Below are 27,609 nucleotides of genomic sequence, written 5' to 3'. Positions count from 1 at the left end.
TCACACATAAATGTGTCTTCCTGCACTTCAACATTGATCTGGCAAGGGCCAACAATCCCCTTAAATTCAATCAAGCTGAATCAAAATTCACACACACTGTACCTGATTGTTTTCATCAAGAGTCATTAATTATTCCCTAAGAAAATAGTAATCAAAAGGTTTTTAAAAATGCTTAATCCGCCATCCTGATGTGGATCTGCACCATAATGTTTTTTTCCGTGACCCAAATCTTGCACCGAGTTTCGTGGTTATCTGTTGAATAGTTTTTATGTCAACTTGCTTACATACAAACAAACAAAGTAAGTAACAAACAAACGGAAACGGGCAGAGAAACAAACAATACTGTGTGTGTGTGTATGTGCCATAATATGACCATTTTAGCTGGATGGACATTGTTTGGCAGGGTTTCCATAATCCATTATACTGTGTAATCCTTTGATTTAAAAAAGACAAGATAAGAATCCTGAATCACAAGGACTGGATTTGCAAAGGTCTCTTCCGGGCTGCAGGAGATTAGCTCTGTCTGTCTGCTTGCAACCAACTGATGACAAAAACATGAGGAGAAAGTAATGAAAGAGCAGATCTGAAAATAACTGAAAAGAAAGAAAGAGAGAGTGAAAGAGAGAGAGAGACACACAGGGAGAGGATCTGGCACACTGACAGGCCTAACCATACACAGAGCAGTCTCCGCCTCTCTCTCCGGCTGGGCCTATATTAACTCTCCATGGAGCTCCACCTCACAACCAGTGGCACATGGAGTAGGACAACACAGTCCTGAAGGCTTTGAGACGTACACACACAGGTACAGGGAGACACTGGACTGTGTGCACTGACACCTCGCTCCACCTGTCTGCACTGTCAGACCTGCACTGTTGGATATAGTAGAAATTATCCTGAATGGACGGCTGAGCTCTGTATACAATGTTCCACCGGGAGAATTTCAGGCTCAGTAAGTGGCAAGATTTCATTTCACATATCAGAACAAGGGGATGTGAATTTAACATGTTGGTGAAGCTGAGGATGTGAAAGGATTTTGGATAGAAATGAGAGATAATGTACAAGTAGAGGAGGTGAAACATACAGAACACCTGTGTAAGTGAGAATGTGTGAGTGTGTGAGTGAGAGAGAGTCACACCAGCAGATAGGTAAACATTCATAACTTCACCAGTGACTCAGGGGATGCTTTGTGGAGCGAAAAACAGTGTTTGTTGTCTCTGGGACCACACAGTGTATTAAACAGTAACAGTAACACAGCAGTGTAAGTGTCAGTGTCACTTTGAAATCTCTGCTAGGCTCAAATGTGTTTGGTTTAATATTTGATATCAGCTGTTAGTCTCATGGTGTAACAGACGAGGCCCTGCAGCAGACCCTAGTGGAAACGCATTGTTAATAATTGTTTTCGACATGAAAACAAGTGACTGCAGGGTTATATTGTTTTAAACTGTTGGGATTATCTCTATCTGATTATTGTTATAACAGCTAGGGTGATATATGATGAGCAACTTTACAGCAGAGGGGAAAGAGCACTCGACCAGTGCCAATATGTTATCTACAAATCTGATATTTAATCATTGGTGTAGCCGTCATTAGCAAGTCTTAAGAAAGAGCACAAGAGGTCAGTGAGAGAGAGCATTCTTGCAAAAAGCGTGCACCCCATGATGAAATGAAGGTTTCTCTGAATTTCTGATTTGTGGGGGATGCAGTGAGTCTTGGCTGTGAGAAAGGTTGGCAGTGGATCCCTCGGCTACAGCAGCAGGACACGGTGTTCGAAATGTCTAATCGGCTTGAGCAAGGTGCCTCAGAGCAAAGATACAATCAGTCTGCAACTATATACTTTCTTCCAGGAGCCCGGAGGATTAAAATAAAGGCTCATTTTTAGCATGAATAAGCCTTCAAAACAAAATCATTGTGTTAAAGGAAACTTACATACTTTCTTTCTTTAAAAACTATAAATGAGCCATAAGTCAACAAACAGAATAAGATACATAAAAGCTTCTTTGAATTCCTCTCAATTAATTTTTTTCTCTTTTAAATCTAACTATGAGAGATCTCATATTAAGATATTCAATAACTATAAGGGAAAATATCATCATAAACTATGACATAAACTGAAAATTAAAGTGTGAAATGTAGGCTTTACATCCCAGAGTCTACCTCAGAGCAAAGGCAGAATCAGTCTGCAGCTACAGTTTCTTCCAGGAGCTCAGAGGATCAAAACAAAGGCTTATTTTTAGCATGAATAAGCCTGCAAAACATTCTTCATGAATAGAACAGAAAAAAGCTGTGTTCGAAGAAACTTACATCATTTCTTTCCTTTTATAAAACAATAGAAACTCATATGTCAACAAACAGAAAATAATACATAAAAGCCTCTTTGAATGCATCTGAATTCATTGTTCTCTTTCAAATCTAACTAAGAGAGGGATCACAACAAGACATTGAATAATCTAATGTGTTTTGGTTGATGCAATGGAAAAAATATCTTTATAAACCACGACATGATCTGAAAACAAGAATGTGAGGTGTTGGCTTAACATGCATCCCAGAGTCTGTCGCATCTGCTCCAGTCCGCATGCAGTAGCTGCTGCTCTCCATCGCAGAGCCCACACCGGCCCGTGTGAGGAGGCATCTGCATTCTCGGGCACATGGCTCCTCACATGGTCTGCCCTGCGGATGCTGATGTAGACTGCTGCGGCTGTGATGCTGCTGCCCCTACGCCCCGCATCCCACCGCACAGCCCTGCATCCATCCACAGCATCCACACGGAGACTGGAGCAGCTGCGTGTCTGGAGGAGGGATCTGAGCGGAGGAGTGCAATAATCAGTGCGTCCCACCCGATCTTCCCTTGTTTTGAGGTGTTGTTGTTGTTTTGGATGTGTTGGAGGACAGAGAAGCACCAGATGGACTTTCTAAATCCTCAAGCCGCAGTGAACGACCCGTCCGAGGAATCCTTCCCACTGAATAATGCGATGCCGCTGCTGCCGGCCACCATTGGAAAACAACGCTAATACCGATTAAAGGCCAACGAATAGGAAATCCGGAAAACAACAGGCTCTTTGCGAAGAAGACGCAAACACCATCCTCAGTATGTAAACACGCATGGATGACAAATGCAGAGAAACATAAGATCTAGTGCCAGGAACTGAATCATGTATTAGTGACCACACAACCGAGATGAAGATACAATAGTGGACAGGTCTGAATTTTCTGTTTGGGAATTAATGTTAAATAAAGAAGAAGAAGGAATTAAAAACCAGGAAATCTCTAATTCAGGATAGATTAACAGCACTTGCTTTTTATCTCTAATTGGAATAGCACTAAAGAGGATTCAGAATGTCTCATCTATTCCTCATCACATAGCTTCCAAAATATAAGTGACAGCAAATTTAATTGTCATGTTGGTTTTCCTGAAATAGGCCCATGTCTGCAGACAGTCACTCTACTGTTTACAGTGTCTGGACTGAGCTGTGTTTAAAATGTGCTGTGTCTGTACCTGGAGCTGCTGATGATCATAACATCCCTGTTTACTGCAAACCTCACTGTTGGCATCTCGTGCACAATCCTGTAAACACCTTACTGGCGTTTGAATCGACCGCTGTCACGTGATCCGCAGCTTCGAACCTCAAACACATTATTTGAATGACTCCTGCTGCGTTCAAGTACCGCTCGATCATCTCACAGTTCTATGAGTTGTAACACCATCCGGCCGTGTAGCGCCATATGTTTCTGATTGAACACATTATTGTGTTACGCAGGGCTCTGAAATCTGCAACGCTCAAAGTAAGTCAGAACTGAGTTTGTCTGAATAAATATTTAAAATAAGTATATAATCAAAAAAACATCACTTCAGTCACACAATTTCAATGTAATTGTGGTAAATAGACAAAGAAAATCCTGATTGGTGCCTAATCAACTGAATGAAACCTAGAGTACACATTTATGTATCCTTAATTTCCATCCAAGTATTGTTGCACTGCTTAATCTTAATCTTGCGGTCTGCACTACTCATATCCTACCGTGCCTTGACTGTGAATTATGGCATGTACTCATATGTCACTTGGTTACTTAATATGTTGTGCTACCTACGTATTGAGTGTGTCTCTCATATGTTGAGAGTGTTACTCGTGTGTTGGGTGTGTAACTCATATGTTGGGTGTGTTTCTCACATGATGGATGTGTTACTCAAATGTTGAGTATGTTAGTTGTATGCTGAGTGTGTAACTCATATGTTGAATGTGTAACTCACATGCTGAGTGTGTAATTTATATGCTGAGTATGTTACTCAAAATGTTGAGTATGTAACTCATATGCTGTGTGTGTAACTCATCTGTTGAGTGCTTATAAGTCTACTTATAAGTTTACACCAGGATTCAGAGAGAACGGAATTATGTCCTGTACGTTTCGTAGACTTGACAATGAAGTTTACGGTGATTTATTTATTGCTAAATGATAGTAATAATTAATATACAGGTTAGATAATAAGGCCTTAAAATGATAAAACTGAACCGACTTGTTGATAATAATAATAATATAAAAATACAAAATAATGGAATTGATAAGATAACTTCTCAGTCATAGATCCCTCACAGTAAATTACAGCGGTCTGTGAAGGGCTCTCAGCGGAGTTTCCCATGAAGGCAGCGCCGTGACGTCAGGGGCAGTGGTATCGGAGCCTAATGGCGATGAGGACCCGCAGAGCTCAGGCGGCGGAGCTCAGTCAAACCTGGTCTGGGTTTGATTAAACTCTTAAAGAAACCAATGCGACGGACACGGACTGTAAGTCACTTCTCTCACGTCGATATCTGTCTCTGTTGTTCGCGCGTCCGTGGATTCGTGGTTCGTTTTTCAACGGTTCAACCGACATCGGCTTTGTGCCGCTTAGCGACCGGAGCCTGCACCACGTAGTCAGAAGCCTCCGCCAACAACCGCTCCTTTGTTCGCGCTGCCGCCCGGTTTCACCTTTTTACCGAGTTTGATATTTATTAAATCCACCGCGTGTTGACGGGTTCGAGTCCCACGTACACGGTGGTGCTGTGTGTGTGTGTTTCCAGGGGACCGTGGTGCTGTGGTAGATGGAAGTAGATGGGGGTCTGTCAGCAGCGTGTCACGCCGCCGTTGTGCTTCCTCTCCTTTTTTTTTTTCCGCCAGACACAGGCGAGGCCAAAAACCAGCGGAATGGAATCAAATAGAACAACCGGGACTTAGGGCTGGTTCAGTGTTGTAATGTATTGTTTGATAGATCTATCCTGGATGCTTAAATTAGCTGAGCTTCCGTGGATTACCTCTTAATATATCGATACCCAGAAACCGGACTAGCAAGCGGCGGAACCAGGCGGGGGAGGGGTTCGTTTCCATTAACATTTACTCCAGAGCCGCAAGGGAAGATAGTTTTAATGGAACGTTCCTGTTGTCGAATGATGGACTTTAAACTGGAACACTGGAATATTTTCACAGCCCTTTTCTTCTGTTGTTTCCACCCCTCTTGTCTTTCAGGTTATACCCAAGTAAAATGGAGGATAGCTTTGATTGTGACTGTGGCGAGCTGGAGCCACCCGATCATTGAGGGTGTAAACTGACTCTGAAGACTTCAAGGCCAGACTCATTTCAGTTTGACGGATCAGGAGACTACACGGGATAATCACAGACAGATAAGGAGTATAGAAAAACTAATTTAGTTGAGGGAATAAAGGTGCATTTAAAGGCACATTTCACATGATGCTGCTCAGGACCAGTCATACACTGAATGTATTTGCACTGTGAGGATGCAACTACGAGCTTTTATAGACTAACATAGTCTCAGTGCTTTTTAATCAGCCTCAAAATCCATTCCATCGCAGTTTATAAACACTAGTCTACATAAGAAACTGTATATTTCAAGATGGAAGGAAAGTTTGACTACATTTTAGTGCCCCACATCTGACAGTGACGGCCAGATAGGAGGGGGGGACTCGGCAGCCATCTGTACAAGGGTCGGTTAGCTCAGCCGCTGAAGCAGCAGGGGAATTGTCCAATAAATTCCTCTGCGGTGTTATAGTTCGAACTTGAAACAGGCCCGGAGACCAAAAGGTTAGCGATAGCTGACGCTTGGTGTGTAAGCCCAAAGACAGTCATCATGGCAGAGAAGTTTGAGTCGCTGATGAACATCCACGGCTTTGACCTGGGTTCCCGCTACATGGACTTGAAGCCTCTGGGCTACGGAGGGAATGGTCTGGTGTTCTCTGCAGTTGACACGGACTGCGACAAGCGTGTAGCTGTGAAGAAAATTATCCTGACTGACCCCCAGAGTGTGAAGCATGCCCTGCGGGAAATCAAGATCATCAGACGCCTGGACCACGACAACATTGTCAAGGTAAACTGCAAGTGGCCGAGGGAAGATAAATAGGATTCTTCATTTCCAATTTGATAACCGACTTTCACCGCTAACCTTTCCTGTTTTTGTCACCAGGTTTTTGAGACACTAGGACCCAACGGTCGCAGGCTTACGGAGGATGTGGTGTCCCTGACAGAGGTGAACTCAGTCTACATTGTGCAAGAGTACATGGAGACAGACCTATGTCAGCTGCTGGAGAGGGGCCTTCTGTCAGAGGGCCACGCCAGGCTCTTCATGTACCAGCTTCTCAGAGGCCTTAAGTACATCCACTCTGCCAATGTGCTGCACCGTGACCTCAAGCCTGCCAACCTGTTTGTCAACACAGAAGACTTGGTACTGAAGATTGGGGACTTTGGATTGGCCCGCATCATGGACCCCCATTACTCTCACAAGGTAGGCTGTGCCTCTGGGTATCTATTAAAATCATCCGGTCTTGTTGTTGTGGAAAATTTGGAGTATGATTCTCAGGTGGTTTCACGTGGAACTTTGTACAAAACCTGCACATGTTCAATTTTTATTGGAAGGGCAAAGATAACTGTGTTTGCACACTTTCTGCCCCTAAGAAGAGTGCTTTGACACGAGATGTTTATGTAGTTGCCTAATAATGCAGCGTGTCCCAGAATGACGCAGTTCCGCAGAAGGAACGTAAACAAGAAGAGACGTGGTTCCTTGAGGCTGCGTCTCTGTTTCCCTTCTCAGGAGAAAAGGGTCTGTGGAAAGCACAACCGTGGGATCTAACATTTTGTACAATCGGATCTGGAAATGGGCTCAACTCCATGTCTAAATATACAAATGAGTGGGCTCATGATAATGTGGCTTGATGAAGATAATCCACATTCCCAGGTGAATTAAGTAAACAATAAATATTTGAAACGGACTGTTTGCAGAACAGAAATGGTTCAATCTTGAGTTTGTTGTTGAGCTTTTTATCAATTATGTTGAAGCAGTAGCGCCTTTATGGACACACTGCATTAAAACACTGACAATTTAATTGTATATAAGTTGCATAATTCCCTCAGATCTTTATGCCTTGAGGTTGTTAAACAAGAAAAACTAGGTCTCATTTGGCTGTTACAAGCCCATTTCTTTGTTTCTTATCAAGTGCCAGCATAACGTAAAACTGGGCCGTAAAAGCCAGCTCTTAACACAACAGAAATGCATTGTAATGCTCTCCATAAACTTGTTTTTTGTTTTGTGAAGCAGTGTAGTGGTATCAATAAAGTAAGGTTGCTTTTACTGTAGTATGAGAGAAGTGTGGATAACGTTGTCTAATTGTAGCCAGGTGGCAAGCCCTCTATAACAGGATGAACAAATTCCAGTCAAAGGCCATATGGTGGTGTGATGTGAGGAAATCTAGGTCTAGCTCTCACTCTCTCGCTCAGTCAGATGCTTACACGTGTCTCAGATTAGTCATCGGAGGGTCTGAAGTTGCTCACATGACGTGATCCCTCTGACTGGCACAGCCTCATTCATATCCGCTATACAGACAGGATCCTGCCACGTCTTACATCACTCTGAGACAGACTTACGCACACTTGTTTACCAGAACTGCTCATTTCTAGAACACCACTACAAGTAGGCTCATCACATTCTCTGCTCTGACTTATATATCATATTAGTCACATCTTAGGGGGAGACAATAGGTCTCTGCAATGAGGGGAGGAAAACGAGGGAAGAAGTGAGTGTCAGTCAGTGTTTGACATGTGGGCTACTTTCCCTCCAATAAGCAGTTTTTCTTGATTGGTAAATATGCTGGCAAGTGGGTATTGAAAAGCTGCTTGGCTGAGGTCAGCTCTCTCGTGTTGGTCTATTGTCTGCTGAAGTGCTGCAGCAGACTACTGCTGCCTGAGGTTTTGTCAAGGATACAAACACTGTAGTCAGACTGACTTAAACAGGCTCTGACCCTCCTTTCCTTTCCAAACAGCATTGTTGTGTTTTATCTGTCTCTACTGTGATAACAATAGTGATGTGGTGGGGGAGAGTGGACTGAGATGTCTGCCAACCACCTTTTCATGGCACTCATAGTGTGTGTGTGAGCGAGAGAGTGTGTGAGAGCAGGCTTCAATGTGTCTCTGACCAAATGAGGCTTGTTAAAAAAGTGAACCCAACACCCCCGCATGACACTGTGGCACCCAGTGAAGTGTGTAAGCATAAAAAAACAGTTGGTTTCAGTGTTGGTTAGGACAAAATCACTGGGGGCAAATCTCCTCATAACCACCCTCTACTTCCAGCAGATAGGGTGAACCGGAGCAGCTGGGTGGCATGAGTGCATGCTATTTGAATAACATTGTTTCTAAATAAAGAGGCGATCTTTTCCAGTGAACCTGAGTTTCTGGCGTAGTATCAGCGGTGTAAACACAAAGGCATTGATCCCACCTCTTCCTCCTAAAATCCCACCTTTTTATATTTCGTGGGTTAACACAGCTCTTCGTGATTCCCTAGAAGCTTTGATTAATCCTGCATGGCTTTGTTTTAAGTCCAGTCCACATGGTGGCCCAGGATCAAGAATGACAGGAATTCACGTGCACTCTAACTTCCCCAGCCCTCACCTCCCTTGCCCAGCCAACTCTTTGTCTTGTTTTGGGAGCCTTGCCAGGGACCTTATTTTAGGGTTAACCTTTACAGAGTAATGTGGGTATAACACTCTAGTATTTAGCTTTAGCATTGGTTGTGCCTAAGCAAGTTGTTTTTAGTTATAAAGAAGGGTGGTTGTAAACCACTCCAGGATAGTGTAACACGTTTAATGTGCATCTTCACTAAGTAAATCAGTTAAATAATTTACTACTTCCCAGATATAAGGTTAAGAGCTAACTCTCTGGTTGTCAGGGACATAACTGATAATTTGTTGATGCTGCTACTGTAAGTCAGAATAGTTGCACTAATATAAACTTTGAGATCCTACGGTGAAGATTCTTCAGATTTACTTGTGGCTGTGTAGCATTCAGTGATTTGCGATGCTGCAGAGATATTAACTGTAATGTTTTCAGGAATGTCAAAGGGTTCAGAGAGGTCCTTTGTGCCACATAAATATACTACACAACTCAAAACCACAAATGCAGGAACACACACACACACACACACACACACACACACACACACACACACACACACACACACACACACACACACACACACACATTTGACCCAATTATTCGACCAGCAACTGGCCTGTCTGGCACCAGTCTTCACAGGATCCAACCAGAGAGAAGCTGTTGAGTCAACACGATGAATTTCAGACTGGTGGTTTCACTCTTTTTCTTTTTTCCCCAAGCCTGAAAAGATGGTGCTGCTTTCAAGAACCAGAAGTAGCTGCAATTAATGGAGATCACACATAACACAGATTAAAATAGTTAATCAGGTCCATATGTCCAATGTGTTGTGAGACTACAGTGAAGCTGTGCATGTCTCTCTATTTATAGTGTCACGTCTCCTGTAAAATGATTTCATGAATGTGTGGGTGGATATGTAAATCTATCATTGTCGTTTTCAGTCTCCATCTGTGAAGCAGAAGAGCTCTCACAGGGTCTAGACCAGCTACCTTTACTCACACCTGGTTCGACATGCTAAAGGTTGCTGTGACTGAACCGGATGCACAGAGAGAGCCTGTTATGACTCATTAAATGTCAACCTGATCTAACCTAGATCAGGTTTGCCAACTGTTGCCTCAGGCATCAATATGGCTGATGATTTAATGCCTGTGTCTGTCTTTGTGATATTTGGCCCACTTTGAAAATCAGTTAAAGGCTGAAATGCACTTTATGTCCACAGCTTCTAGGCAAACTCCAATCTACTTCTTTTGGTTCAGAGTCCATCCTGCACTTGGCCTTATGCAGCCACCCCACACTCTTAAAACTGACTTAATCACATCTCTGTTGCAAAACTCTGCAAAGCTGGTTGCACGAATTTCTCCACTGTAATCCCATAAGTCAAGCCCAGCAGGTTGTAGCCAGGAGTTGTGATCCACCTGTGTGTGACACAACCATCTTACTGCCCTGTCCTCTGTACAAGTTTCTTGGTGAAAGCCGCTCCTTGACTCAGACAAACAGATACGCTGGTCACCTGAAGGGGGTCGTTTTGGCTATATGGCATGTCATTTATAGACCTATCAAAACAAGGGCATGTAGAGCAATGACACACTCAAGGATAGTATGACATCAAGTATTTGCAGCTAAATTAGGGCCGAAACAGGAGCCTGGCTTAGTGGTGAGCTGACCATTTTGGTCTCGCCACAAACTACCAGTGCATAAAAGACCAAGGCAGTGAGGGTGTTGTTTTACCACCTCCCCTCCCCCAGTGTCCCAGTGTGTACACATACACTCCCACAGGTCAGTTTTCTTTGTGTTCAGTGTCCTCTGTCTCTGTGAATAGTCGAGCACTGTGTGAGAGTGGAGTGCAGATTGGTGTCACTGGTGTGTCAGTGTTTGGTAGCGGGGATTATCCCGCTCTCTCAGACTGCTGACAAGGCTTGCACGTGTCTGGTCTCCCCCCTTTCATCAGTTTTTTCTCTCTGGGGTCTTTGCCTCCGTGCTGTATTGCGCACGTGACCAGCACAGCCCGAGATTGTCAAGGAGACGGCACAAGAGTTTGGAAGTTAAGCACACGCCGGCAGGCATTGTTTGCTGTGGGACTCGTGTTAGCAGCAGTGTTGGGTGGCAAATGTGAAGACGCACAAAGCAATGTTTAACACTTATCTATTACTGAGGAAACAGCTGGAGGTCAGGGCCTCTTTAGTTTGAATGAACCAAACATGATGACACAACAGTTAGTACACCAGGGTCGTTTTTGGACATTTAATGCTGTGAGTCATGCTTTCTTTAACCAGAGTACCACTGAAATGTGCCTCGTCTCCTTTTACCACAGGGTCATCTCTCTGAAGGTCTGGTCACCAAGTGGTACAGATCTCCTCGCCTGCTGCTCTCTCCAAACAACTACACCAAAGCCATCGACATGTGGGCCGCTGGCTGCATCTTTGCTGAGATGCTCACAGGGAAAACCCTTTTTGCAGGTAAATGTTGATTCTTTTTGCTGTATCTGACTCGCCTCATGATCAAACATACTGGCAAGCAGTGTTAAAAGCAAAACAGTTGACTGACTTGTCCAACGAGGCTTATGTCCATACTCTGAGTCAATATGTCTTCGCTTCAGAACAGACAGGAGAATCTGCCTTCTGTCTTTTATTCCTTTCATTTGTAAATCCAGCTGGAGAAGACAGACTGTTCTTGTTTGCTGAAACTGCCCTGAGCTGAACAGAGGGCAAATATCATTTCTGTTCTCATGATCTGCCATGCTCAGCTTGGCTCAAATCAAACTAACTCAGTCATGCACAAGTAGGATGTTGTTTAATTATTTTTGTAAAAAAACGGCTTGATGGTATTTGTTGCAGGAGCCCACGAACTTGAGCAGATGCAGCTGATCCTGGAATCCATCCCTGTACTGCGGGAAGAAGACCGACAGGAGCTCCACAGTGTCATCCCCGTCTTCATTCGCAGCGACATGTCCAAGCCTCACACGCCACTGGCCAAGCTGCTGCCTGATGTCAGTCCACAGGGTGAGTTCTGCTTATTTATTCATTCAGTGATACTTGCATGCCAGTAAACACACACCGAAGTCTGAGGTTAGGGTCATATCTGTAAAATATCACGTTATTCAGTTATCTCATTGTCCTCCCTCTTTTCTCTCCACAGCCCTAGATTTCCTGGAGAAGATCCTGACCTTTAACCCTATGGATCGTCTGACTGCGGAGGAGGCCCTTGCACACCCTTATATGGCTGACTACTCCTTCCCCCTGGACGAGCCTGTATCTCTGCACCCTTTCCACATTGAGGATGAAGTGGATGATATCCTGCTCATGGACCAGAGCCACAGCCACACCTGGGACAGGTATGCTTGCTCATCTTTTCCCTCTTATGCTCTCTGTGTCCATGTTTTTAGACTCAAAGTGATATATTATGTTCTACTAAGCAGTAACCGTATGGACACACAGGCCACCTGACCAGAACAAGTTTTTTCTCTTTCTTGATGACTTTAATGGTTTGTTTGCATAGTTAGATCCTGTACTGGAGCTTTTTTGTGTAGTTTCGTGTGTTTGGTGCATCTGTGTACTTAAGAGTCTCTTTCATACTTACTCATCAGGTATCATGAGAGCCAGCTGTCAGAGGCTGACTGGCACTTGCACAGCACCCATGACCCAGACGAAGTTCAAGTCGACCCCAGGGCACTCTCTGATGTAACAGATGAGGAAGAGGTCCAGGTGTGTTTTTGACTTTTAAAAAAATCATCTTTATACTCATGTCAAAAAGATAAGTTTGTCCTCTATTACATTTAACTTTACATTAACCTTTTTAAAGCTTATATGTGAGAGTTGTTTGGAAATGTGAGGATACATTGATTGAGTGTTGTACTGCTCTAAGAGGAATACATAACAAATGGAAAATAGTTTTTGGTGTCATAAATTACAGCTTTACTAAATCTGAGCTTCTGACCGACTTGAATCCATCCTTAATCTGGGCTGTTAATTTTTTGCAGGTGGATCCTCGTAAATATGCTGATGGAGATCGGGAGAAGTTCCTGGATGAGCCGTCCTTTGACTACTCCAGTGTTTTCCCGCCAGAGCGATCCTGGCAGGACGACCACCACGAGAACAAATACTGTGACTTGCAGTGTAGCCACACCTGTAACTACAAGGCAGTGTCCCCCTCCTACCTGGATAACCTCATCTGGAGGGACAGTGAAGTCAACCACTACTATGAGCCCAAACTCATCATTGACCTCTCCAACTGGAAGGAGCAACAGAGCAAGGAGAAGGCGGACCGTAAGGCTAAGAGCAAGTGCGAGAAGAACGGGTTAGTGAAGGCCCAGATCGCACTGCAGGAGGCCGAGAAGACCCAGAGTCCGGTGGAGAAGGACAGAGAGCAGGAGAAACATCAGACGGAGAAACCTCAAAGCCAACAGAAACAAGGCTTTGACTTTGACTCCTTTATTGCCAGCACCATCAAACTGAGCCTGCAGCCCGAGCCCTGTCAGGAGGTGGCCCTGCTCAGTGAAGTGGGACTCCTGAACGAGCTCAACTCTTCCGTCTCTCTGCTGGAGGCCCCCCGCTCAGGCTCCATGTCCAAGTCCATAAGTCAGGAGAAGGAGGAGAAGTGCCTGGTAAACCTCGCCCAGTTGGGTGGAGGAGGTTTGGCAGTCGTCAGTGGGGACGGCGCCTGGCCTTCTCACCCCTGGGAGAGCTTCGGCTCTGGGGAGAGAGTGGAGGAGAACGGCTGTTTGATCGACGAAGTGTGCTGGGACATTCGCAAAGAGGACCACTTCCAGAAGGAGAGCACTTACACCAGCTACCTGGACCACCTGTTCAGCCGGAAGGAAGAGGTGGTGGGAGACACTGTGGCCGGCCAAGAGACGGAGCCCTCGGAGGGGAGAGACCTGGACGAGAGCTTCCTCGGCAGGAACACAGAGATAGTGTTTAATATGCAGCTGGACTCTCTGGCCCTGCCCGGCTTTGACAGCACCGATGACTTGCCTCTGAAATCCATCCAGGCGTCCCTCACCCCCTGCGCAGTCAAATGCTCCCCACAGATTGCCCACAAAACGTACAGCAGCATCTTCAAGCATCTTAATTAAAGAAATATATCCTTCCTCACAGTGCAAAATCTAGACCGTTTTGTTCTTATGTTTTTTAATAATATGGTATATTATTGTACTTGAATCATTTCATACCTTTTTTTTTTTTTTTAATTATGGTTACTTTTAAATTTCTTTTTTTTTTTTTTGAGTTGAGGGGTGATTTATTATATTTAAAGAGTTTTTGGTCATCACTCTGAGCCTTGACCATCAGGCCTTCATGGGTTAACGTCCACACCCTCATTGCTAAACTGGCAAGTCACTCGCACACTTAAGTACTGTAGATGAGCAGGAGAGAAGTCAAGTAGCTCAAAGAAGGATGGAGGAGAGGATTTAAGAAACGAGGTTCGGATGTTACACAAAGAAGGATGGTAGACGTTAACATTGCTGTAGGCTTTTCAAGTGCTTTCAAACAACCTCTCCTGGAATTGGATACATGTGGGGGGGGACGGTGGATGAGGTGTCTTTTTATTTTCATTTTGACTTTATACCATTTCCCCCAAAGAAAGCTTCCTTATTAAACCCTTTCATACTGTAAATCTGACACATGATGCCAGCAGCAACCATTATCGTAGGCGTTAATGTAAATGTGTTATCTACCTCAAGGTAACAGCCGCGAGAGACACTCGAAGCCGCACTAGTGCTTTACACACATGACCATCCTCATGCCATGAAATGAAGTGGTCGCGTAGATGAAATCTGTCTCACTTTAGCATTTAACATAGTGAGGTGTTTCAGTAATCATTATTTATTTCTAGCAGATGTGCGATATTTATTTTATCAAAAAATGTGTTGTTTCAATGTGATTATTGAAGATTGAAGAGTTGGACAGACTTCCACTTTCATTTCGGCACTATATGGGCGTGCAAGTGTTCCTTTTTTGTTTTATGGTAGGATGCAAATTCATCTTATGTTCTAAAAAGAAGTCGAGGCTTTCTGTTTTCCATCAATTTTGTCCCAATGGAAATCATTCTCTCTGTTCATTATTTGTTTTATTTAAAGGTGCGTTCTGTTTTTAGTGGAAAAACTGCTTTATGGTTTCAAGAAGCGCCTAAAAGTCTTAATTTTTTTATCTAAATGTAATGTAAAAACAAATGCGTGCATGGAAGCAAGAGAAAGGTACATTAAAAGTAAAGTTAATGGTGAGTATAATGTACATCAGTTTTAATTGTACGTTTTTTGTTAAATTTCTATGTACTTTTTCCAGGCAAGCATGATGAATTAGGTTAAGGTGTAGCATGTAGGACACTTATGGACTTTTTTTTGTAATCATTGGTTCCCCTGTTCTACAAGATATCTCAAAATAAAAATTACTGGCAAAGAGTCACACGTGCTTCTCTTCTGTTTCTGCTCAGTGATCCCTCTGATCCCCCCCCCCCAAGTTAACTCGTGTTTTAGGAACCTAAACTGCGACAGTGCTTTTTCTCCGACAAGGATCTTGTGGTTGTGCTGACGCCGATGTTGCCGCCTCTAAGCTCATTTTAATGTCTAAACAGGCAGACTAAATTACAGAGCTGGGTAGACGAGCTTTGACTCACGGTCTAAATGTAGGCCTGGCTCAGTCACAAAGCCACATTTCACAGCTGTTTACTGGTACACAGATTCCCACCTGTGTTAAAGCTGCTACAAGCAGAATTTAAAGGAAAGTGCACATTTCCCTGTTTGTGCAATAACCTATTTTGCTTGTTCTGCAACAGTGACGCATTTCTCTGTCAGCAGATAATGTGTCGGAACGCAAGACGCCATTTCCAAACTTCTCCGTTAAATTGGGACAGAACAGGTGACGACATGTCACTGTGGAAATAACTGGTTCCTGTAGGTTGTGACGACATTGTCAAAGTCACCTTAGCAGTCAGACCTGGGATCTGAGGGAGGAGATTTATGTTGCTGGACAAAAAACAGCAGTAGAGTATTTTTGCTTAAATGGTTAATGCATAAGATGTAAATGTTAAAATAGCAAAATATCTTAGGGTCAAGAGGTATTGCTTATTTTTTTAATGTGGTATATATCCATCTCAATGGGTCTTGGTTTTATTAAAATAAAATGTTACTTTCAAGCTGTGAAAAAGTTTAATCTCAGAAAATGTTGCTGCATTAAGAAAAAAGTAGGTTAGCCTCTGTCATGCCACTGATTTATCACTATTGATGTATGAATATGAAATATAATCCATTCTGATATTTTATACGATATGTTTTGTATGTAAAATCTTTCTGTAAACTGGCTGTCAAATAAATGCACTTGAGAGAAAGGTTTATTTATCCTTCTGAAACCTAGGAAAGAATATAAAGTAACATTTATTTAATACGGCACCTTTCTCAGACCAAAGTAAAAAAGTGCTTCACACAAATAAATGAACCAGAAAGTAGGAATACACATTCCACATCTGCAATAAAAAAACAGACAGGAAAACACATAGATTCAAACACTGGAGTCTTCTATGATGTTGGGGCCACAACTTCAAAAGATATTGACCAGCTACACAGTCAGAGGACCTGAATGAGTATCTCGAACTCCATGGACAGAGCAGCTCAGCGATGTGAGTCTTGTTTGTCAAAACAGGTATCTTCAAATGAATTCTAAATTTGGTGGGGACCCAGTGTAGCAGCAGTGCTGTGGAGAAGTACTTGAGTAAATGTACTTCATTACTTTCCACCATTGCATGTTTAACCTGTGAGTCCCCTGCAATGAGCAAACCTTCAATGTTAAAATAATGATCCTTTGTTTTAACACAGAATTGTACGTGTGTATGTTTTCCTTCGACACTCTGAGCTTCCTCACAGATAAATGTTTGTACACGTGAGACAAACAGGTCAAGCACCGGTTTATAACAGAATATAAATAAATCTTTGACCAGACAACCAGCCGGGCTCTGTCGTCATTTAAACAAATCCAACCTTACAGGAAGAGAAAAGCTGCAGGACAAAGGTTGTCTCACTATAATCAGCTGCAGCTGCGCCTGGGTTTTTTTTTTCCTTCGCTGGTGCTTCCTGCAGAGAGAAATTAGGCCAGCTACGTGTTGTTTTTTCTGGTCACCTGGTAACAACACAATCCTCAGCCGCAGTGATTAAGCCCGGCTGTTATACTCAGATGAGAGCTAAGGTACCTGGCATGTGCCAAGTCAGAGAAAATGAATCTAGGCCAAACACTCAAGAGTCAAAATGTCTCTGTGTTTTTATTGATTTCACTCCTCGCGTCCTCTGTCTACGACAGCCTCCTCCAGCTCATCTCTCGTCCACTTTTCCGCAACTTCCTCTTTCCCATCAATCTTTCTGCTCTCTCTCTTGCAGAGGATGTTTCTGATTTCACCGCCTGCATCTCCGCTCACACGTCAACACATCAACACCACACAGGCTGCCCCCCCCCCCCGTTACCAAAGACAAACTACTCCACACCCCCCCCTCTGTTGACACATTCCTCCTTAACTTACATCTAAATACTGTGCGTTTCTCCTCGGCCTTGCACCTACACGCCTCACTTTCTCATGTTCGCTCACTGTCAGTCATCCTCCGCACTCTGAGGTCTTCCCCCGGTATCCTGGGGCCTGTCAGGTGTTGTCAGGTTAAAAATAAAATCCAGCAATGCCAAGATAAGTAGCTCAGCTCACCAACCGTCAGCTGACAGTAGCTTAATGCATCACCTCTTAATTCAAAGTCACGAATTCTATTCTCTTTCCTGGAAGCCCAATTAAACTTCGGCATTGGAGTATTTCTGCAAAGACCAAGAACTGCTTTAGCTTCTGTAGAAGACCCACCAATGGAAAGTGCTCAAATAACTAAGCCTTGCAGTGCAGTTGAATAAATGTGGATACAAAGCATCGGGGGATAGTGATCTGCTACAACTCGAGACTGCTCGTTATGGCTCCTCAGTGTCAGAATGCGAGTCCATATTCAGACCAGAGTTAGGCCAAGGGCTGGAAACTAAAGTTAGAACACAAAGTGCCTTTATAAATAGACATTGGCCCTCAGGGACCTGCACCTACCTACAGCCAGAGTTACACAGCGTCCTGACCGGTGCCACTGATCGTCATGTACTACGTCCGAGCAACGTGCGGTTTTGACAGTAGAGTTAAAAATTCAGTCTTCCTCAGAGGACAGTGAACACAGGTGACTGCTCTCATCCACCATGTCTTTGATAATACACACAAACTGTGTGAATAAGTTTCCCTCTCATGTGAGAATGCTCTGCAGCCAGTAGAGACATATTTTGCTCATGTTTGTCTTAAAACCACACTCACATCCCAACGTGTGGACGGAGAGAGTTAGGAGTTGTAGTATGGACTCAACATACAGGCCATGAGCAGCCCTGCTAATGTGACCCCAGCGTCACTGACGAGGGAGACAAGTTGTTAATACGTTGGCTGAGAGCTCAACACGCTGCAAAGGAAACATCACTTCATCAATTTGGAAACACGAGCATCGCAAATAGAAAATGCAAGTACTCACAACACAACCAAATACTAAACACTCACAGCTCAACCAAATACTCACAACACAACCAAATACTCACAACACAACTAAATACTCACAACACAACTAAATACTCACAACACAACCAAATACTCACAACACAACCAAATACTCACAACGCAACTAAATACTCACAACACAACCAAATACTCACAACACAACCAAGTACTCACAACACAACCAAATACAATACAACCAAATACTATACACTTACCACACTAGCATATACTAAATATTCACAACACAACCAAATACTCAGAACACAACAGAAGTGTTTTCAGGGGATACTAAGAAGTGACAAACACCTCTCGTAAACTTTACTGTCAAGTAATCTGAGCAACTACACAAAAACAGGCTAACATCATGCTAGGTGGCTACATAACATGCTAGCTTCATCCTCACATCAATATATTGTCTTCACTGTGTCGCTGCTGAAAGACAAAGCTAGCTTACATGACATTAGCCTGTTTGTCAGCTTAAGTCAGTCATTTTACCTGTATTTGCTAATTATATGCACGAGGCTAACGCTAGGCCCACACTACAACCCCCCCAACACACACACACACAGACACAGACTCACTTACGTTGTGTCGCGTTGAGCTTCTCTTCACGACACTTGAGGATCAGAATCGAACCTGCGGCCGCTCCCTCCGTGTGTGGGACACTCACTGAACCACAGGAGCTTTTAACTCGCACGATCATTGACAGAAGATAAATCCACTTAAAACTGCAGTTCTCAGTTGAACATAATGAATTTGAAGCTGAAACGTAAAAACGTGTTCACAGTGAGAACGGTTGTGTTCCTCTGTATCATATTGTGAGGACTCGAACTTGTGATGTAAACTTCCTCCAATTTACAAAATGAACTGAATTAAATTGAATAAACAACAGTGGCTGACGTGATGTGTCCTCATTCATAGACAGTTATTCGAAAGACTTAATTAATAGTCACTGTGTCCTCGATACATTCTGCATAGAAGCGATGACTGTCCTTGGTGAAGCACATTTATTATTATATATGAGACATGTAATATTCAGACTGGAAACATGTGCTTCATGTTTTTATATCCCACTGTGCAAGAGTTAATTATCTTGTAGTGACAAGATGAATTAAATAACACAGAGGGCACAAAACAACCTCACAATGAGGTTGTTTTATTTTCATCGTGGATACACTCAGATACTATTCCTACTAAAGGATTGTTGCTGCTGAGGCTAAATGAAAACACAAGCTTCTCCTCAGCAGGAGTCATCTGATGTGAGTTAGATAAAGGTTCTGTCGTGCGAGTACAGCAGATTTAGAACATGGCATTAAACAAATGTCATCTGACCAATTACACAAGCAGGGAAATCCATTTTTCCAAATAAAGTGCTCGTCAAAAGCAAATAAAATCAGGTATGTTGAACCCTATGATCAAGTTTAAACCTTCTGTCATGTGTGTTTTGTTGTTCTCTTTCTATTTTGAAATATTTCATAATGTCATTACTGTTATTTCACAGTTTTTTTTCACATTTTTCTAATCATTTTTCATTTTAAGTCGCATTTATTGGTTATTTGGTTTTAATTTGTTCTTTGATGCAATAAAAAAAAAGCAAAGCATTATGATTGACAGCTGAGACTCAGTCACAATTGGTCGAGCGCCTGTATCGACCAGACCTTGTTAGCAAGGCTCCATTCCTTGATCACTTCCGCACAGACTCGGGTTCCAAATGAGTAAGATGGCAGCGTTCATATCTGGGATATTTTGGCTTGGTTTCTGGATAGTGGGAGAAAGTGGAGATGTGTCTTTACAGACTATATGGTGTCCACACACAGAAAATAAGAGTAGATGGCAAACGGCTGTCCGACGTAGCTTAGGATTCAGTGAATTATAATGAATTTTATTTAGAGAAAAACAAAAGGTGTAAGGTTCATAGTTCGACCATAGGCCTGAAAAACAGAAAAACAGAAAGAAAAGCTGCTCAGGTGCTGGAATAATATACACACAAATATACAAATACACTGCGTACGTATAACTTGAGACTACCCTCTGAAAACCAGCTTTGTTTCTTATTCATTGTGTGGGTGTCATGATTTGGCCACTTCACAGTGAAGCTCGTCCTGTAACAACGGAAACAGTCTTGTGTTGTCTGTGTATAAATGAATTGGTGTCATTAGAAAGCTCAAAGGGCGCAGTGAAGGAGAGAGGACGCCCTTTTATATGAAGGGATTAACATATCCTGAGCCCAATAGTGGATTTGATTTATGCACGAGAGCTTCCAGGGCCCTCGAGGTGATTGTTTGATTCTTCCACCCTCGACGATAGAAGGCAGGATATGATCACGACACACTGAGGCTGCAGCGTACTCTCAGGAATAAACACAAAAGATGGCAAGAGAAAGACTCTTATTATGTGTTCAACTGCTTGTTTTGTTTTGTATGAATGTACAATAAAGCATTACAATATTATTTATTTTGCGTGAAATTGTATTTTTACAATATTGGAGACACATTCTGTCAATTTGGTACAAATCCAGTTGAGTTTAAGACAACAAAAGCAGGATTGTGGAGAAATAAACACTGATATTACATCTTTTACCTCTGACAAGAAGGTTATGTTTTCACCCCGATCCATTTGTTCGTTTGTTAGTTTTTAAGCAGCCGATTCAAATGAAAATCTGGATCCAGTGAATTTAAATGTGGTTTCATTAAGGGGATTGTTGGACCTTAGCAGGGGTGCTGGTTTTTTATTGTGATTATAATGAAATGTCTCTTTTTTTTGTCACATTTCACAGTTAACTAGCAAAGAAGATTACAGTCATGCTGTAGCCATAATAAGTTTTCAAATTATTAATCCATTTCTGTTCCCAGATGGTGAAGAATGGATCAACATATCAATAGTTTCTACAGGTGTGTCACTTAGTCCTGACCATGGACTGAAGATAAAGATGTACCACATGACAGTTCTCATAAGTGAAGCCAAACCATCTTCATCGCCACCTGGTGCCCGACTGCAGTATAGAACCCTGCCTCCTCCTGTACGTGCGTTGTCCATCTTTATATACAGTATGTAAGTATTATAAATTACCTCTTTCTTAACGACTAACTAACTTTCTATAACTTGAATTTTGGTATACAGCTGTAGACTGGGAAAATTATTTGTGAACACAGATTCACAAGCTCAAAATATGAATTCTGACTACCACTGAGACAGCTCATACAGAAAACTTTGTCTTATGGATTAAGAAACTTGCCACAGACTCATGTTCCAGTGCTGTTTCTATGTTGGTGTTGGCACCACCTCTGAATTTACTTTTAGATCATAAGCCTCAGCCTCAACCACAGAGATCCAGTTACCAGCACTGATACAGATACCTGTGGCTCGCTGCTTGATCCCACAATACACATTTGATAGTGCTCCAGGTTGTGGAAAAGACAAGGACAGGTTCACGTCCTTGTTGCTGCACTAGTGACTCCTACTGGCTATTCAGAACACCTGCATGTATAAGGACAGGACGGCCCTATCGACAATAGCAGTGAAAGGAATGGCTGATTATGGTAAATTATATTTATTTACATTTAAAAGTCCTCTCAGCTTTACAGTACTGTTTTCACCCATTCACAGTTATACACACATTCATCCAGTCCATCTGCAGCACTTTGTCTATCACACATCATTCACACACTGCCAGCACAGCTGTCAGGCAATCTGGGGTTCAGTGTCTCATCATTGGACACTTAGGAGAGCCAGGGATCAAACCACTGACTCTCTGTGTTGTAGTGGACGACCCGCTCTACTTCCTGAGTCATATATAGCCGTCCACTAGGAGTGTGGAGTGTGCTACAAGAGAGTTGTAGGGAGAAAGAATGGGTAGAATGAAAAAAGGGAAAGTAATGCATCTGTGAGTATTTTGTCACCAGCAGAAAGCTGCAGTACGAGAGATGTTGTTACGCTTGATGACATGCAGGGCTTTTTCCATTTCTTCTAAAGGTCAAGCATGAGCCTGAAGTCGTGCACAAAGACGACAACAACATGTCATGATAGCTGCACTGGGTCAAAGGGTTGTGTTTAGAGGTTGCCAAGGCACTGTTGTCTGGCTACAGGGAATCAACTTCAACAGCAGATTCTCATGTGTGTCAGTGTGCTTCACATCAGATCAACACACACACACACACACACACACACACACACACACACACACACACACACACACACACACAGAGCCATATATAGATGCATGTACAGTACACACATACCCTGAGGAACGCCTTGAGCGCACAGTGCCCTGAGTCTCTTTATCTTTTCTCATCATTAACGGGCTACATCTCTTGGTCGGGTCATAGATCCGATGACTCCGTCGTGAGAGACGCCATCATCACATTTTGAAATAACTTTATCTCAGAGAAAGGAGAGATGAAGGCAAAGGCTCTGTCAGTGAGGGAGTGCACCTGGATGTCGGAGGAGTGCCACCCAGTGGAGGAGCTGAACATGGAGACCAACAGAGACGGCCTCTGTTTGCCAAACATCTTCAAATCCAAAAAAGTGAAGCCGCTCAGCAGGAGTCACAGTGGCCCCACTTACCAGGTCTACTACACTGCCAGGGAGCTCCTGCTGGAGGTGCTGGACAGAGGAGCTGTGCGGGAGCTGATTCGGAGAGCTGCCGGCGTGAAGGCAGGAGCCAATCATCCACTCTACATCCAGAGCAGAGAGCAGAGCACTGATCTATCCGGGGAGGAGTACGCCGAGGCGTTGACGTGGTTCTCTGTTTTCCTACAGAGCGGCCTGTCTGTAGGGGACGACAGCAGCTTTGGTTCTGAGCTGACCCTGAAACTGGATGGATGGCAGGGTGTCCTGAGGAGAAACAGCTTCCAGAACAAACTCCTGTCACTGAGCAGACTGGAGGATGGAGACAAGCTGGAATCCCTCTTTGCTTTTTGCAGCCACTTGACCAGGCGCTACCAGACCTTCTACACACCCAGTCAAAACCTGGCCGTGAAGAAGTACCAGCTCTTCTACCAGCAGGGTCCCTGCTCTCTCCATGTTGCCCTCCTCTGCGACCTGAGCTCAGGGTTCATCTGCAACATGTATCTGTACTGTCCAGAGCAGCTCCGGAGGCAGAGCAGGAAGCCAGTGGTGGAGCAGGTGGTGGAACACCTGCTGAGACCGTTCTGCAGCAACAGACACGTGGTTCAGCTGGACCGCTCTGCGTGGATGGAGGGCAGGGTCACAGACATCTTCTCTGGCCTCGGGCTCAATATTCATTTTGTTCCCACTGTGAAAAGACCAGTCGTGGACCCAGCGGTCGTGGACTCGCTCTCTCAACTCGTAGCCCACCTGCAGGGCTGGACCGGCCCTGCTCTACTTCCTCTGCCGGACCTGAGAGGACCGGTGGTGGATGTGTTTCTCCCGGGCCTCTGGGTGACGCTACACACGATCTGCATCAACACATTCGTGCTGCACACTCTGCAGAGCTCAGGCAGACAGGTCCACCTGAGGGAGTTCACCAGGACGCTGGCCTCTCAGCTGAACACGGACAGCAGCATCACTGTGCCTGTTTTACCTCAGCTCAACAGCAGCTCCCACCAAGAGACGAGCCTGAAGAATGTGTCCAAGCAAAGGTGAGTTTTACTGTCTTAGTGTTTTAATTCATAATATTAGATCTAAATACAAGATTATAACAACGTCACTTGGAAAAAGCTAAAACGAATGAATCCTGCTGTGATATCTTTCTATTTTTGAAAGCACTTTTTTATTTAATTTTGAATTCAATATAGTTATTCTCTCTATTTATAAAGGTTTTAATGGTAGGATTAAAATATGTCGTGCACAGACAATGTGAGGGGCCATCGTTCTGATTTCCAAAATAGGTCAAACAAGCCACAGTTTTGTGTAAACTAGTTGAAACAAATTTAGCATCCTAAGCTCAACACTGTCATGTAGTTGCAATTGAGAATATTCAAACTTAAATTCAAATCATTACGAGTTGACTTTGTGTGGATAATGTAAAGCAAACAAGTACATTTAGCAAATTCAAGTCATTTACATATTAATGTACCTATTATCAAAGACCAAGTATTTGATCATATTCATGTCTCATTACTCCATGAATGAACACCATAGACTGTGGGATCACAGTAATAAACATTTCTGTATTAATACTTCATACAACTGTCGGGAATCGCAGCCAGGTTATCCTTCAGGAACATGATCATCTAGAATGACACTCATTTGAGTTTATCTTTTATTTTGTCGCTAATGTTTGAGAGAATAGTGAAAAATCCAAAATTTCAAAGATGCTAATATTAAATTTACAATGATTTAAAATGCAAGTTTGATATTTTTGTCTGATAAATCACTTCAACATTTAAATAGATTTAATTAGTTGTTGAAAAACAGAACTTTTCAGCCGTATGAACATATTTTTGGATTTTAAAGTTGTGACTTTATTGAAAGGACGATACTTGGTGAAAAGCTGCACATGCATAGATGCTGAGATTGATATGTGCTCTGTTCTTTCACTCTCCCTCCAGGGTCAAGTCCTTCAGCTATGGTGATCTGAGGGACCATGAGAGAAAGAGGTGGAACATGCCTGGAGTGTGTGGTTTGGACAACTTTGGAAACTCCTGCTACTTGAATGCTGTGCTGCAGTGTCTCTGCTCCACTGTGCCGCTCGTGGAGCACCTCCTCAACCAGGACAATCGCAAAGAGCTGGCAAGGTTAATCTCACACACCGTCTCTCATTTGTTCAATGTTGACGGCCATGTTTTCCCACTGGTTTAAACTCTGTTCTTTCAGGTCCAAGTGCCGGGTGGCCGAGGTGTTTGTGCGCCTGCTGGAAGAGATGTGGCTGGGCCGGAGCTCCAGTTGTGCCCCGGTGGAGGCTCGATCTGTGCTGTGCTCCATCCTCCCCCAGTTCAACAACTACTCCCAGCAAGACGCCCAGGAACTGCTGCTCTTTCTCCTAAACGCACTGCATGACAACCTGAAAAAAGTGCGGTGGCCTCCATCTCATCTGCACCATCACCATATATAGCATCTTGTCTATCCCTCACTAATCAGACTCTTCACATATGCACTGTTACGTGTCTTTGTCTCTTCACCTGATTTTAACCTTGTGTTACATTTATTGTATTGATCTCTTGATGTCTCCTGATCTGATGTTGGTTTTACTTTAATTATTCATTTCTATATTTATGATATATTGTAAGGTATCCTTTAGATGCCTAGAAAGGTACAAACAAAACCTCCTCTGCGCAGGTAATAAATCTGTTTGTTTGTGTTTATTTACAAGGTTGCAAAGCGCCACATGCGACGGATGAGAAAAGACCAGAGCAAAAACTGCACCACTGCAGCTGGAGACTCCACCATCGTGTCACATCTGTTCGAGGGTCAGCTAAGCTACACGACCCTCTGCACGCAATGCAACTACCAGGCTCACAGCACACAGGCCTTCACCGTCCTGTCCTTAGCCATTCCCACAGGCGTCCTCAAGTGCTCCATTCAGGTGCCTTGTAACATCAGTTCACATCTTCAAAACATCACCAACACTGGGTGCATGTCATATTTAACTGGTTCTTGGCCGTGTTGTTCTGTGGTTTCCATCACCTTCACTCTGCCTCTGTGTTGAGCAGGACTGCCTGTCACTGTTCTTCGAGCAGTCTGTCCTGAGCGGAGGAGAGAAGATGCTGTGTTCCGTGTGTGGACTCAGGAGAGAAACAGCGTTGCTGACTTGTTTGGACAAACCTCCCGAGATCCTGATGCTCCACCTGAAACGGTGGGTTTACAAACCTGACGCTGCAGGTTTCATCAATGAATCTTCAGTTATTGTGAATTAATATATTCACTGTTACTGTGAACTATGTCATTCTCTCAGTTTTGTACAGGGAACAAAGATATTGATTTTGTAAATATGGATAATGTGGAAAAGATTGAGTTGACTCTTTATAGAGTCAATTTATAGATATAATATATGTTATGAAGTAATACACATTTGTTCTATATATTCATATATTTATAGAATCAGGCTAGTAAAGACAGTATTTTGTCAGAGTAGATAACTGATTAAGGGAGAGGTCAGAGGAGAACTACCAGACCTGAAAGAAAATCCATAGAAACAAAACAAAGGCACATTTGTTTTAATTTGAATTCACACATTTTAAATGTGAGTTGAAGTGTTGCCCCACGAACTGTCAAAACATTAACATACTAAAGTACGTATGAATATTAAGAAAGAGAACTTCACAGTAACTAACCCTCATTCAACATGAGTTATGTTTTCTATAATGAAAAGCTAGTGTTTAAACAGCCCTGAGAGATAATGTTGTTTAATAATTGGCTTAAACACATTCTGAAAAACCACATGATCTGTTTCTGCCCTTTAGGTTTGGATGTAAAGGGAAGAACCAGGTGAAACTGAGGACGAATGTAATTTTCCCCACAAAGCTCGATCTCACTCAGTTTCTGTCCAGCTCAGTTCAAAACACCTCATACTCTTCATACCGCCTGTACGCTGTCGTGGTGAGTACACATGCATGCACGCACGCAAATTGTGCCTTGCCAATGATATTATGCTTAAAGACTCTTTTTGTTTTTAGTGTTTTACTACTGTGTAAAGCACTTGAAATTAAAAAAAAACGATACGTATAACATATTTGTATGAAATGACAAATTGTCTGCAAATGATCTCTCTATGTCTATAGAACCATGCAGGTCACCTGAACATGGGTCACTACACGGCCCTGTGCCACAACACCCTGACCCGGAGCTGGCACTGTTTTGATGACTCGGCTGTCCGAGAGGTGCAGGATGGGTTCGTGCAGTCTCCAAATGCATATCTGCTGTTTTACAGTCGCAAGCCTTTCCACAATCCAAAGATCCATGGACTCTATCAGGCCAACACCCAGTAGAGGACTTTTAAACTCCCTGTACATTATTTTTTTAATCATCCCCCCCCCCCCCCATTCCATTGTGATCAATGCAGACTTTAACCTCTTTTCAGTCTACTCCTCATCAATGAACCTCAACTCAGGCAACATCTGTGTCAACTTCTCTGTACCTGTACATTGAATAAAGTAGATCTTACAGTGACTTGTGTGCTGCCATTATTCTTTGTTCAGTAATGTCTAACTGCAGGAATACAAGATGATAAACAGGGTTTGGCTTCAGCCTTTC

The 27,609-nt window shown here is 43.2% G+C and overlaps 2 protein-coding genes and 1 long non-coding RNA gene across 4 annotated transcripts in view; 2 read left to right on the top strand and 1 right to left on the bottom strand.

The window, feature by feature from the left end:
* LOC138409241 (uncharacterized) overlaps positions 1–19,130 on the bottom strand; it is a 36,127-nt gene extending 16,997 nt beyond the window's left edge. Inside the window, exon 1 of the long non-coding RNA XR_011242565.1 lies at positions 19,042–19,130. This is a non-coding gene — a long non-coding RNA (uncharacterized lncRNA). The remainder of the gene's footprint in view (positions 1–19,041) is intronic.
* mapk6 (mitogen-activated protein kinase 6) lies at positions 740–15,313 on the top strand. Of its 2 annotated transcripts, none has more exons than XM_020079924.2 (8): positions 740–949; positions 5,494–6,349; positions 6,446–6,763; positions 11,231–11,375; positions 11,754–11,918; positions 12,055–12,250; positions 12,503–12,620; positions 12,896–15,313. In XM_020079924.2, the coding sequence occupies exons 2-8, from the start codon at positions 6,113–6,115 to the stop codon at positions 13,988–13,990; spliced, it is 2,274 nt and encodes a 757-aa protein (XP_019935483.1). In that variant the 5' UTR covers positions 740–949; positions 5,494–6,112; the 3' UTR covers positions 13,991–15,313. The 2 variants fall into 2 exon arrangements, with proteins under 2 accessions (XP_019935483.1, XP_019935481.1); XM_020079922.2 differs by lacking the exon at positions 740–949 and adding an exon at positions 4,622–4,776.
* Positions 19,131–22,615: 3,485 nt separating the features above from the next.
* Positions 22,616–27,344, top strand: LOC109624942 (uncharacterized). The gene is made up of 7 exons (XM_020079877.2): positions 22,616–24,056; positions 24,969–25,154; positions 25,234–25,429; positions 25,730–25,942; positions 26,070–26,212; positions 26,820–26,955; positions 27,138–27,344. The coding sequence occupies exons 1-7, from the start codon at positions 22,852–22,854 to the stop codon at positions 27,342–27,344; spliced, it is 2,286 nt and encodes a 761-aa protein (XP_019935436.2). The 5' UTR covers positions 22,616–22,851.
* The last annotated feature ends 265 nt before the right edge of the window (positions 27,345–27,609 follow it).

The sequence above is a fragment of the Paralichthys olivaceus genome, chromosome 1 (assembly GCF_024713975.1).
Source record: "Paralichthys olivaceus isolate ysfri-2021 chromosome 1, ASM2471397v2, whole genome shotgun sequence".
Lineage (NCBI taxonomy): Eukaryota > Metazoa > Chordata > Actinopteri > Pleuronectiformes > Paralichthyidae > Paralichthys > Paralichthys olivaceus.
The sequence above is the reverse complement of the archived record's forward strand: the minus strand, read 5'-3'. Positions and strand labels throughout refer to the sequence as shown.

Excerpts from the sequence above, each read along its gene's own strand:
- LOC109624942 (XM_020079877.2), top strand. The coding sequence starts at position 22,852 with ATGAAGGCAAAGGCTCTGTCAGTGAGGGAGTGCACCTGGATGTCGGAG. Across the intron at positions 24,057-24,968 it reads AAGAATGTGTCCAAGCAAAG|GGTCAAGTCCTTCAGCTATG; the intron begins GTGAGTTTTACT and ends CTCTCCCTCCAG. Across the intron at positions 25,430-25,729 it reads TGCATGACAACCTGAAAAAA|GTTGCAAAGCGCCACATGCG; the intron begins GTGCGGTGGCCT and ends TTTATTTACAAG.
- mapk6 (XM_020079924.2), top strand. The coding sequence starts at position 6,113 with ATGGCAGAGAAGTTTGAGTCGCTGATGAACATCCACGGCTTTGACCTG. Across the intron at positions 6,350-6,445 it reads ACCACGACAACATTGTCAAG|GTTTTTGAGACACTAGGACC; the intron begins GTAAACTGCAAG and ends TTTTGTCACCAG. Across the intron at positions 12,251-12,502 it reads CACAGCCACACCTGGGACAG|GTATCATGAGAGCCAGCTGT; the intron begins GTATGCTTGCTC and ends CTTACTCATCAG.